Source organism: Rhyacophila brunnea, unplaced genomic scaffold (assembly GCF_057557595.1).
Source record: "Rhyacophila brunnea isolate RB1 unplaced genomic scaffold, BYU_Rbru_1.0 scaffold_13, whole genome shotgun sequence".
NCBI classification, from domain to species: Eukaryota; Metazoa; Arthropoda; class Insecta; order Trichoptera; family Rhyacophilidae; genus Rhyacophila; species Rhyacophila brunnea.
The window spans coordinates 8,370,487-8,383,170 of NW_028232785.1; the positions used below are offsets into that span (position 1 = coordinate 8,370,487).

At 36.6% G+C, this 12,684-nt stretch overlaps 1 protein-coding gene across 1 annotated transcript; it reads right to left on the bottom strand.

Moving 5' to 3' along the window:
• Window positions 1-1,808: 1,808 nt before the first annotated feature.
• On the bottom strand, window positions 1,809-5,314 carry LOC147076343 (partner of xrn-2 protein 1). Its single transcript, XM_085941722.1, has 2 exons — window positions 4,872-5,314; window positions 1,809-2,441 (listed from the first exon to the last, which is right to left on the bottom strand). Exons 1-2 carry the CDS (start codon window positions 5,036-5,038, stop codon window positions 2,303-2,305), a joined length of 306 nt encoding a protein of 101 aa, XP_085797848.1. The 5' UTR covers window positions 5,039-5,314; the 3' UTR covers window positions 1,809-2,302.
• Window positions 5,315-12,684: the final 7,370 nt, after the last annotated feature.

Below are 12,684 nucleotides of genomic sequence, written 5' to 3' on the forward strand. Positions count from 1 at the left end.
ATTATAATCTTGATGGATTTTTGATCATATTACGGATAAAACAAATAATGATGATGAAACCTTATTAGACTTATGTTGCCAAAATAGGCATTACCCTTTTACTTACTATAATATTATTGTCAATCTCGTACGGTAATTCAAGGTGACATCACCGGAACGGACGGAATTTATTAGCATTGTAAAGTGAAGGTTTTAATTACTATCGATGTTTCTTTAAGGAATTTGTAGTAAAAGAAATGACGCATATGACTGATATTCTGAGCATATGTTTATCCTAACTTATATGACTGCAATCACTGGATCTGAAAGGTATGAAAAATTGTTACATATCACCGTTTATTATTTTGAATCTCTTAAAAGGTAGGTTAAACTAGGCCTAAGAAAGCGTAGTGTTCATTGTTATGTTCTCTCGATCCTTTTCTATCAATGCTAAACCCGGAGATGTCACGGAGAATTTACGCTTTCGAGATGTGGTTGTATAGACGCTTAGTCAAAATTCTTTGGACTGACCAGTAGGCAAATTTTGTAGTTCTCAATCGAATGGGAGAGGTACAGGAAGTTCTGCGTAGTATGAAAACCAGAAAAATACACTACCTCAGTTTGAGTGAGTGAGAGGAAAAAACTACAGTTATTCTCTATTTGTTTATATTGTTTATTCCAAGGAAAGATCAATGGTAAGCGTACCAGAGAACAGCTTCACTGAAATGTTCCAGGTAGCAGATGATGGTGGCGAATCTCAATGAAGAAATGTACCTGACATACCTTGCATGAAAATAAGTGGTACATGCTTGGAATTTCCTTACACTCAGGCTTGGTTATTTGTCAGATAACCCAATTTTAGCTTATGAACTTAATATTGTGATTCTCTGTCAAATAATGACTTTCTACGTTCGATAATCGAGACTGGTTTCCGGGGAGAAGTTGCTCTACGGGTCAGACCCGTTCTCAGACCCTCGGAGCAGTGTTGTGAACTCTCATAAGCCAGAAGAGATAGGATAAGAAATTAGATTTGTTGAAAATATAATAAAATTCCAGCTATTGGTTAATTGAGGACAAAGAAAAATTCTTCCATAAACATCAACACCCACAAGGGAAAGGTCGAATATCTATGGTGGAAATTATTAGGTGTGCGGGAGAGTGAGACGTTTTTTTAGGACCATCGACAAAATTCTTTCCTCCACTTAAAAATGACATAATTATGAACATGGATGTTTTTAAAAAAATCTGAATCTGTGAAATCAATTATTGTAATAATAAAAAATGCCAAATGTAATTTTTTCAAGCTCAATGCTTACTCAAAAATTTTAAAATCCAGCGGCAATGTTGCCTCGGAGGCTAGATTCATTTCCCATGCAGACAATCAGCCCTCTTCGGATATCGGTGATGCCATAAAGCTTTTACTGTATTTAATTCTAGTTTTGCACATTAGCCATGTATGACATTGTGATGGATTTCTCTCATGGGCAGACTTCTCAGGTAGACTCCGATTTCTATAAGCTGGCGTACACGTCATCGCGTCGCATTAACGATGGAGTTGGCGGGGGGCGGACGTAATACAGTGTTAAGATGCTGAAGCGGGGGGAATTTAATCTCACTAGTTCATAAAAGAACCACGATGACGTGTACGCCAGCTTATAGAAATCGGTCTCTAATTCTGCAGTTTGGCGTTGGATTCGGTCTAGGGGAATCGCCAAAAACAGGCAAATTTTAGTGACAGATATAAGCTTCAGGCACCGTGTTACGATTCGGCAGGTTTATTTGAGGTTATGTAAAATTTTTCAAAAGGGTATTTACAAAAAATAAAAGATGACATTGTTAAATAAGAAAATTTGTTTTATTTTATATTTATAATCGATAGAATGGCTCCTTTTGGCGAGAAACCGAGTGTAAAATTAAAGTGGATGTAATATTATTATAATAGAAAGAATGCAATCATAGATCAATTGAATTTGTTATAGGTAAATGAGATGTCTAATTCCAAAAACCGGTGAGTCCATCTACATTGTCAAAATCTAACGGAAAATACATATATATTATTCTATTTGTAATTTCACATAATCTATAGCTCAATCAGTTAGATGAAGCTACCGAAGACTTTACTGAACTGGAAAGCAGCGACTTTGGATTAGGTCAGCTGAAGAAAGACCAACCCCAAAATGTTGCGGTCCTGATAATGGATTTGTACAAATGTATAGAAGTATAGATTTTGGTTTAAAAACCTTCTAATGATACTTCACGTTAGAAATATTGTCATTTAGATCTTTGAATGCATCGCATTATCGGGTGTCTATATTGCTATGATCTATCTCTTGGCTTTTTGCTGTGCAGCATCGCTGGCCTGTACGAAGGTGCGTTTCAGTTTCTTCTCTCGCTTCTGACGAAACTCCGAGGCCACTTCTTTTGACAGTTCCGCCACGAGCCGCATCGTCTCCAGGGGATATCTGAAACAATACCGATAGGATATGTTAACGCTATCAGATCATTGAAAGCTCGCAGAAGACGGGCACATGCGTCGATTTTTTGTCGGAGCGATCACTTAACAAAATACAATGTGTTTTAATAATAATTCAGAGCACAAAGGGGTTACATGTAAATTGTACGTATTACATTACACCATAGCACAGTTTGCCGTGAGCTTTCTTTTCGGAAAGAGATGGTCATCTCTATTTTCATAGTCGATTTTGGCAAAATTCATGAATTCAAGAATGAAAACCTAATCTAACAAATAATCAGTGTATCGGCTATAATCACTCTATCGAACTAAAAGCACTCTTTACAAGACACTTGTAAAGCCAGTGCTCACCTACGCATCGGAAACCTGGACATTAACTCTGCGATATGAACGAGCCCTGAACATCTTTGAAAGAAAAATTCTCCGCCGTATATATGGACCGATCAGGGATGGCACCAATTGGAGGAGAAGATATAATGCTGAGCTCTACGGGCTGTACGAAGATTGCAGCGCAGTTCAATCAGTTAAGATTGGGAGACTGCAATGGCTAGGTCATGTGCACCATATGAATGACAATGAACCGGCAAAGAGAGTGATGTCCAGCAATCCAATAGGATGTAGAAGAAGAGGGAGGCCAAAGATTCGCTGGTTGGATGGAGCTGCCAGTGACTGCCGTATTCTGGGGGTACCAAATTGGAAAGCGGCCACAGTGGATAGGGACAGGTGGAGGGAGCTGTTGGAGGAGGCAAAGACCCACACCGGGTTGTCGCGCCCCAAATGATGATCATCGGCTATAATCAAAATTTGTTTGCCTCTGGCTTCCAGTGAACCGACAAGAACCGTGTTTTATTTAATTACACATGTATTTTACCTGAGTACTATACGACCCAAAGAGCTTGGACGGTCTTTAATATACGGCCATATATTTCCGATACAACATTTCGACACGGTGGTTTATAGGAACGAATAGAAAATGGGGTAATTGTGCTGCAGAGGTGGACATGAGTTTCTATAATTTTTTTTACGAAAACAGTTTATTCCATGTAGACAATTATAATAAATACCTTTTTCTGTCAGCGCATCGGCTTTTCAATCCAATAATCGTTAATTGAAAATTTGAAATACATTTTGATGCACCATTATCACAAACTAAGATTATATGAGGTAATATTAGGTTGGGGTAGGTTAGATTAGGTTTGGTTTGGTCTAAAAAGAAAGTTGTAAAATCTCATGTCCACCTCTGCGGCACATTTACCCCGTGTTTTATTTAGACATGAATTTTATGTCAGTACTATACGATCCAAAGAGGTTGGACGGTCTTTAATATACGGCCAATGACATATTAAATGGACAACTCACTTCATACCGGCGCGCACGAGAAATTGTGCATGAAAGTCATTCACAGATGTATAGGTAGATATCACGTGACCATATGACGTATCCATTTCCATTATGCGATACAAGCTTCGAGAATTTATAGTAATATAACCTTTATTGTAATGGCGTATTAGTGTCATGACTCATTGCGTTAGAAATAGATTCTCGGTTACTTACGACTTCTCGGATATTAGACGCAAGTGAGCCCAGCGCATCACAGGCAATGACATTATTAATGGACGATGCACTCAATACAGTAGCTAGCAAGTAAATTCGCATGTATAGGTAGACGTCACGCAATTTCCATTGTGCGATATCACGCATCGGGAATTTATAGCAATATGACCTTTATTGTAATGGCGTTAGAGCAGTGTTTCTAATATCAATGTTCATTTGAGCGAACCCATTCGAACCGAACCATTCGCCAGACCCAACAAAAAGCATCAGGAATTTATAGCAATATCACCTTTATTGTAATGGCGTTAGAACAAATTATGCCATTCGGCAGACCCGACAATAAAGTGAGTGTCATTTTCTTTTCCAGATGATTCGTCCATATTAATGTCATTGATCACAGGTGACTGTCCAATGGTTTCTGTCATTCAATTGCATTGAATAAACATTCATCAATATCTTAAAATGGCATTTTATAAATAATAAATAATACTAAAACATGAAAAGTGATATCCCATCTTTCTTGGAGTGTTTAGTAGATTTTTTTACAATTTTTAACTAGGCACATTGGCATTTTGTAACACAATAATAATGGTGGAGTCGAAACCTGAGTCAGAAATTTTGTATGGGCAGACCCAGCGGTATCGCCAGACCGCTTGCAAGCAGAATGTTCATTTGAGCGTAGGATACCGATATTAAAATATGAATTTCGCCATCCGGCAGACCCGACACAAAGTGTCATTTTATTTTCTAGATGCTTCGTCAATATGTTTCCGATACATCATTTCATGGTGAAGTACGGCCAACTGCATACGTACAAGTTACGGAAAAGTGTGGTTTATAGCAACGAATATAAAATGGCACCAACCTGCAACCCAAGAATTCAACGTTGGTAAATACCCTCGCAAGGCAGACCAGCTCGTCTTCCGTGAATTTGAACTTGTGTAACTCCATAAAACTGCGTCTAAGGTCCCAATGCTCATCGGACTCGTGGTCTGTCCGGTAGCTGTCAATGTCCCAGTCCTGTCCGCTCATTTTGTACAGGAAATAGGATAGGAATAGATTTATTCTGGCAGCAAGACTTTGTCAAGATTAAATGCAATCTAACGAGTTAGTATAAGAATTGAAATTTAAAAATTGTTTAATACTGATCACCCTAAAATGACGTTGAAATAAATTATCGTACAATTATAGGAGATGTTTTTATTATAAAATGCACTAGTGAACTATATCGAAATCGTAAGACAACAATAATAATTAATTTAATATTTAGTTAGGTTATGTTTTGTTTTGGCTAGACCATAGATAACTAAATTAGTATTAGTGTCAGTGTTGCCATATTTTGAAAGTGGAATTATAGTACAGTGCCTTCAAAATTATAGTATTTCGGCAAAAAATATTGTACGCGTTGAGTGACCAATAATTTTCTGCATTTTCAAAAAATTAAACGTGGGGTAATTAACGTCTTGTATTTTTAGACAAAATTCAAATGTTAAGTCAGTGGCTTCCAAACTTTATGTTACTACGCCTCCCTTTAAAAAAATCTAATCTAGGCCCCCCCTTATTTCATTAAATAATATATACACCTTTTTAAATATGTAGTCAACAATGTACCTACTAACGAATACAAAAATGAAAAAAAAAACAAGGTTTTACCACTTATATTACATTAATTTTTGACGAATGTGCTTGTTTATAAGCACAATCAATTTTATTAGTTAATAGTCAATCCAAATGCATCTTCGTTCATTGACAAAGGAATAATTCTATCATGTACCCCACAACCTGAAGCGAACCCCCCGGGTCAGGATTTTTAAAATGATGTGAAAAGTGCATTAGCAAACTAACCAAGAACTCAATATATAGATTTTTGTTTGCTTCAATATATCTGACGTAGAAATCATTTATAAGCGGAGATTTGATTTCTTCAGCTCCAATTTATTATGAATGCCTTCACTTTGTCTTTTTAAATCAGTGAATGCATTTTAATGGTCCTTGGATTGATTTATTCACTCTTTTAAATTTCAACCAAATAGACAAGTTTAACATCAAAATTATCGTCCCTAAACAAATTTGCCTCAAATTTCAACATTGTGATTAATTTGACTACTTCTTTTTTTTTTTTTACGAGATTCACAATAGTATAGAAGTGAGTATTATAAAATTAGTCTCCATATTTGCAGAAAGGTTTGCAAACAAGCTTTTATAGGACTGTATGTTTTATGTGTGTAGTTTTATAACTAGCGGCCGTTTTATAAACTATGCATTTGCAAACTACAAACCTGTAGCTACATTAATTGTGTTAAACTTTTCGCGCCTCCCTTTGTAACACACTGCGTCTCCCAGTTTGGAAATAGCTGTGTTAAGGCCATGCATTAGTTGAGGCACGGTCTAAAAAGATCGTTGCTAGGCGATGTGCGGATTGCGGGTCGCGGGTGAAAATGACGCCTGTCAAACGAAATATTATTTCTCATATAAATCCAACATACGTCCATTTTATGTTCTGTTTATTATTCTATTAGTATCAATAATAATATATTCATTGACATGTTTGCTTTTAAAAGTAAATGGGTAAAGTTTTTAGTCATCTTTACACGATTTTAGAATTAATTGGCCCGTCGCCATCACGCAGCAAAGTGACGTGCGTCCGACTCCACGTTTTCTCAATGAATGCGAAGCAAGTACAAATTTTCGTCGCGCGTACAGTTGAACATTATTTGGCGTTTCACTGATGCGTCACCTTAAGTAATTAACGTCACCTTTTTTTAGACATGGGAATTATTTATTTTTTTTGCTTCTCACGGATTATTATGGCGTTGTTTTTCTTCTATTGGCAACTTAATTTCCGATTTCTCAAAATTATAGTATTTTGGGCGTACTATACCAGTTATAATATATTATATCGTACATAGTACGCAGACGAAAATTATAGTACAAATACTATAATTATAGTACGGTTGGCAACACTGATTAGTGTTGCCATTTTTTGACTGTATATAGTATACATACAGTATATTATGGCTCGCTAGTAAGCTCATGATCATTGCCCTGGCTTTTGTAAACATCCAAAACCGAACGTGTACTTATATGCGTTGTACGATTACCTACCATTAGAATAAGCTCCGTCATTTATTAACCCGATCTGAAGACATATACGTGGACTGCCGGATACGTTGGACTGGCAGACACCAGTCTTAATTTTAACAGTGTATATATATATATATATAGCATCTCCGTGCCAAGCGTATTTTTGACACGTGTTTAAGTTTATCCTATATTATTCCACACTCGAGGTCGAAAGCCTTAGACATCACACCCGGTAGGTATTTCAGTTCCCATTCTGTGTTCCCTGGGTCCTCCATTTATTCCTTTATTTTCATGGAGGTAATAAATATTTCGTGTAGTTATTATTTTAGGTATTTTATGAAGTTTTTGGTGCTGAATATGTTCATATTTTTATATTATGTTTTTTAAATGTCATAATTGGACTATAGAACACCCAAACAATATGTATTTCTGAACTGCCTTTTGTTTTTTATTTTATTAAAATGTATTGTATTCAAAGAGATTTGATTGAATGGTATTATAATAGGTATTGTACATTAGTATCACTTTTGCTTGGCCTCGCACTGTCAACTGATGATGAAACCGGTCCAATTGATTATGAAATAAATTAAAATAAGTACTTACTACACAATGCGTTTCATTTTATTTTTTAAGTTAATATACCGTCTTTCACATGGGTCGAAATGGAACGAAGCGCCGTTCCGGTTCAAAATTATCGCTGTCTCTTGGGAAAAATTAACTTGATCACCTGAGCAAATCTATATACTTACATTTGTACATAAAATTAATAACTAAGTATGTTGATATTTTCGGAAAATTATTGTGTGGTCCGGTTCGTCACATTTTCCATTTCGAACGCGGGTTTTTCCGGCAATGGTTGACAGTGAGTTCAGTGGCGCACTCAGGATTTAATATTGGGGGGCGCCCAAGTAGGAGAAGCTCTTTTTCTTCTTCACAGCCTAATTTCTCGTTTATCGGTCTTTTGTCTATTGCACTCGGTGTTCCTACACCATGGTCCCCACATCCTAAAACGGGCCCCCAGGCTAGGATATTTGGCGGGCCCCCTACATACCGCTTATATTAAAGGCAGTGTAAAACACTACATTAACGTTTTTCAAATTGTGTTTTAGTTCAAAATAAGGGTACATATACTATTACAGTGAATTATTGGCGATTTTTAATACTTATATCTACTTTAATATTGGAGCTGTCGAGTATCGACACGTAATAAACAAAAAATATATTGTACAATTATGTAATTGAAAATGTTCATGGCCATGAAGTATAAGAGCCCGCAGGCGACTTTTTTTAAACTAATAAACCTAATTTATGATGTGTGTTTATCTCACTTATCTGGTCAACCCGACACGCCGGACCCCCCACAGCCCGGGCCCCAGGCTAGAGCCCTGTCAGCCCTCCCCAGCCAAGACCTACACCACTCCGGAATTCGGGTGGACACCGAGAATTTATTGACAGTTCCATTAAGGATTGGGTTTCTAAAAAAACCCGACATTAGTGTTTCGAAATTTTTGTGTTGGAAATTAAAATCTAAGAAATTTTACTAAAAAGGGTGCTGGAGAATTACAAATCATTTTTTTGCCGTCTTTTTATTTCCAAGGTATAGTTTATTGGCTTTCAATTTCAATGTTTGAAATCATTCTGATAATTTTCATGTTTGGGAGTGCCAGGGCCCCTTTCCCCCCCTGGGTGCGCCACTGAGTGATGACGCCGGCTAGATGGCAGCGACTTGCCCACGCTCTACGTCTTCAGCTAAAATACTATTTATTGCTGATAAATAGTATATAATAGTGACTGAAAATACAGTAGGTATATTTTACAATATTTAACCAATTTAAAAAAAAATTGAACGTTTGTTTGACAATCAAACTGACAAGACAATGTAGGAAGGTACCCACCTACCAGTGTCGAAGGGAGGTAGGCCTTTAAGATCCGCTCCAAATTGTGCACATTAAACTTTGTTAGTTATATATGTACGTATTTGTCTTTATTGAACATGGACTACAATAATTTACAGATGGTGTTGGTTAGTACTTTAAAATAAATTAAACCCTGCCTAAACCAAACCATAATATTTTTGGTATATTTTGGGCGATTCGACAACATTGTGCACACTTTTTCATTCATATTTATTTGTTTTCGTTCGATTAAGAATATTATGTTTGTTTGTTGGTTTATTTCTTAAATTCATTAAGCCCTGCCTAAACCAAACTGTAATAGATAAAAAAACATTATTCTATCTATAGAATATCCAAAGTAATGTACGATTTAATTGCACAATTTCAGAAATTTTATAGATAGACGAGAATTTTTTGACAATTATCTATTATGGCATGGTTTCGCAGGGTTTGATTGAATTTTAAAAACTAACCTACACCATCTTATTTCAATGAAAACAAATACGTGTGACCATGGCCCCCACAAGGGGGGGGCTGACAGGGCTCTAGCCTGGGGGCCCGGCGAAGCTAGTCGACCCGATAAGTGAGATAAACACACAGCACAAATTTGCTTTAATAGTAAAAAAAGTCGCCTGCGGGGCTAATTTCCTTCAATAAGGTTATTACTTCAAATTATATGGTTGTACGATAAAATATTTAATTGTGTATCGACACTCGACAACTCCTTAATTCAGATTGATGTATTAAAACATACAACAAAAAACACTAAATATACACATTAATTTTACCGCGTACACCATTTGGAAAACGCTACTGTAGAGCATCTCACTGCCTTTATCCTTAGAGATAGGTATGGGGGCCCACCAAAGATCCTAGCATGGGGGTCCGGTTCAGGATGTGGGGGCCATGCGTGTGACTGTCAAAGTTTAGTGTGCAGTATTTATGGAGGACCTTAACAGCCTACCTCCACCCTTCGCCACTGCTACCTACTTATGTCATTTTGATACAATAATATTATTTTTTGTAACAAAGTACTAACTTGAAAATAACATTAGGTATCCATTCTGTTTATCACACTATTGATAACGTACTTGCAGCAGAGTTTGGTATTCTATAAAGGCTGAAGAGTATAAAATATAAGTTATTAGTAAGTTATTGTAGTTTTGTACCGACTGTCAATTTAGGCACTTACTATATGTATGATATTATACACATAATAAGTTTACTTACTTTGATCGAAACTTCTAATTATTAATAACTCATAACCACTAAATCACATGAACTCCGAGGTCTCCAAGATATTACCTACGTTAAAATAATCAGTTTCGAAATCGGAGTGAACATGACAGACGCATAAAAGACGCGCTTAAAATGTTGGGCTTCGTCATGCGTATTTCCCGGGTCTTTTCGGATGTTACTGTATTAAAACTATTATTTAATTCTTTAGTTCGAAGCAGACTTGAGAGTGGGTCTATTGTTTGGGCACCGCATCAGTTGAAGTATGGCCTTATCCTCTTGAGACCCGAGGGTTCAGAAGCAATTCTTGATACTCCTTTACTTGAGGTTGTATATACTATCCGTGGCTTCATCCAACTGACTTTCTCTTAGGCATGCTTACATACTGCATTCTACAATTTAGAAAAAATCTTTATTTAGCTACGTATTTTTTTCGACTTATACGAGGTATAAGTGAGAACTCTGCCATTCTGGGCAGTGTTGACCTGTGTGTCCCTGATAACTATCTTAGAAATAGAGAGCACTAGTTGTTTATTCTCCCAAGGTGCAGAACCAACCTGCCACTGGTAATGCCAATTGGGAGGGCGATAACTATGTTCAACGAAATTGTTTCGGGTGTTGATATATTCCACCTACGTGAAAATGAGTATAGGTGGACGTTGTTTAATAAATTCTTAAAATAGGGTCTGCTTAACTCATCCGGTGTACTTCCTTGTACCTATCTAATTTATATTTTTTGTATGTACCTACTCATTTCTACTTTTTAATAACTTACTATATAATATGTCTATTCTGATCTATCTCTTCTTTATATAATACTGTTTTATATTTCTTTGTTTCTAAATTTAATGTCATGTTGTGAACGTCTTAAACTTATAATTTGTAATGTCCACAATATGTTTAAAATAAATAAATTGAAATTGAAAATCAGTATGGTACTCTATAGAACAGCGATGGCAAATACGTAACACGCAGTGACGTCCCTAGATAAAATGCCGCCCCTAACCAGCGCCGAAATGCCGCCTGGTTTTTATTTTTACTTACAGTATTTTTATCATCCTTTCAAGAGTCCAATATCTAAGAAATGTGTTGTATGGATACTTTTACTAACAAAATATCAGACTATTTATTCGCAAATCTGCAAGTGTCGTTTCTGGTCATCAAGGACGTCGAAAGGCAATGGAAGTATTCTAGATATCGCGGACCCGATAAGACCAGTGAGCTGATTTTTTTAATGGAAAGATATTTTCGATATACCCACAATCGGCATATAGGCTTATAGGCCTATAAAAATTCGTTATTACTAAGTTTATGTAGGTATTTCTATATATTCCAAATGATTCTCCTCGATTTGCCGCCCTTAGAGTAAATGCCGCCCGCAAGCGACGCTCAATCTGCCTACCCCCACGGGACGTCAATGGTAACACGCGTGCCTAACATGGCACGCTAAAAGTTTTCGACGGCACGCCAAAAATAAATTCCTTTTATTTTATAATATTCAACACGTTATTAGCGAAAAACTATAAAATAAAAGCGAATATCTGTTGAAAAACTAGCGATCTCGTTGTTGACAATTTTTTCTTCCACGTAGATAGGTACTCATATGAAAGTACCTATTTTTTCTATATTGAATCATGTACATTCAAAGACTAGAATTAGGTTGACTTAAGCGTCAATGCCATTGAGCTACTTTACAAGCTACAAGCTGGTGAATTTACAATCTGCCTGTAAAGTCGCCCAGTGTCATCATCGAACAAGCTAACAAGCAGATTGTAAACAATCTACCGAGAAAAGTTGAAAGCCGGCCAACTTTACATGCTACACTCCGGCGTGTAGGCCTATTGCGTATGCGCAGTACAGCGTAGTAGCGACCTCCCGATAAAAAAACGAACTACGTTCTGTCAAAATAGTCGCTGGCTTGTGGCTTCTCAGCGAATGGAAAGTTTTGTGTGTAATCATCAAATCGCAGTAGCTGCATCGCCCGCTTTTAAATTCGCCAACAAACAGCTTGTAAAGTAGCTCAATGTAATTGACGCATAAGGTAGATTCAGCAGCATATATTAATTTCCAATTCAGTAACGAAAAAGTCTCGCAAATAACATAAAACAAAAAACCTCACACAAAAATTAATGTGTTACCTATTAAATGTTTTTATACAGTCGAACTTGGTTATTACGAGGAAGATGGGACCGGCTGAATTTGCTCGTTATAAGCATTACTCTTTATATCGTTGTATAACATTTTTCGCGCAAAGTTCTATTTAAGCATAGAATATAAAAAATCTGAAAACCATCGTAAAAATCCTCGAAACAAATATGGCATTCATAAACTACAAAAGAAGTTGTTTATTGAAATGAGCCGCCGGCGCTACTAGGTGCATACTGACTTCACAAATCTTGGATTTTTTACATGCAATTTTAACCATATGCGTGGATACTTTTTCAATGTTGTCGGCGAAAACAC

What these genes read in the sequence shown, in the direction of transcription:
- LOC147076343 (XM_085941722.1), bottom strand. Translation starts at nt 5,038, where the DNA reads ATGAGCGGACAGGACTGGGACATTGACAGCTACCGGACAGACCACGAG. An exon ending in GTTGAATTCTTGGGTTGCAG is followed by an intron (nt 2,442 to 4,871) that starts GTTGGTGCCATT and finishes GTATTGTTTCAG; the next exon opens with ATATCCCCTGGAGACGATGC.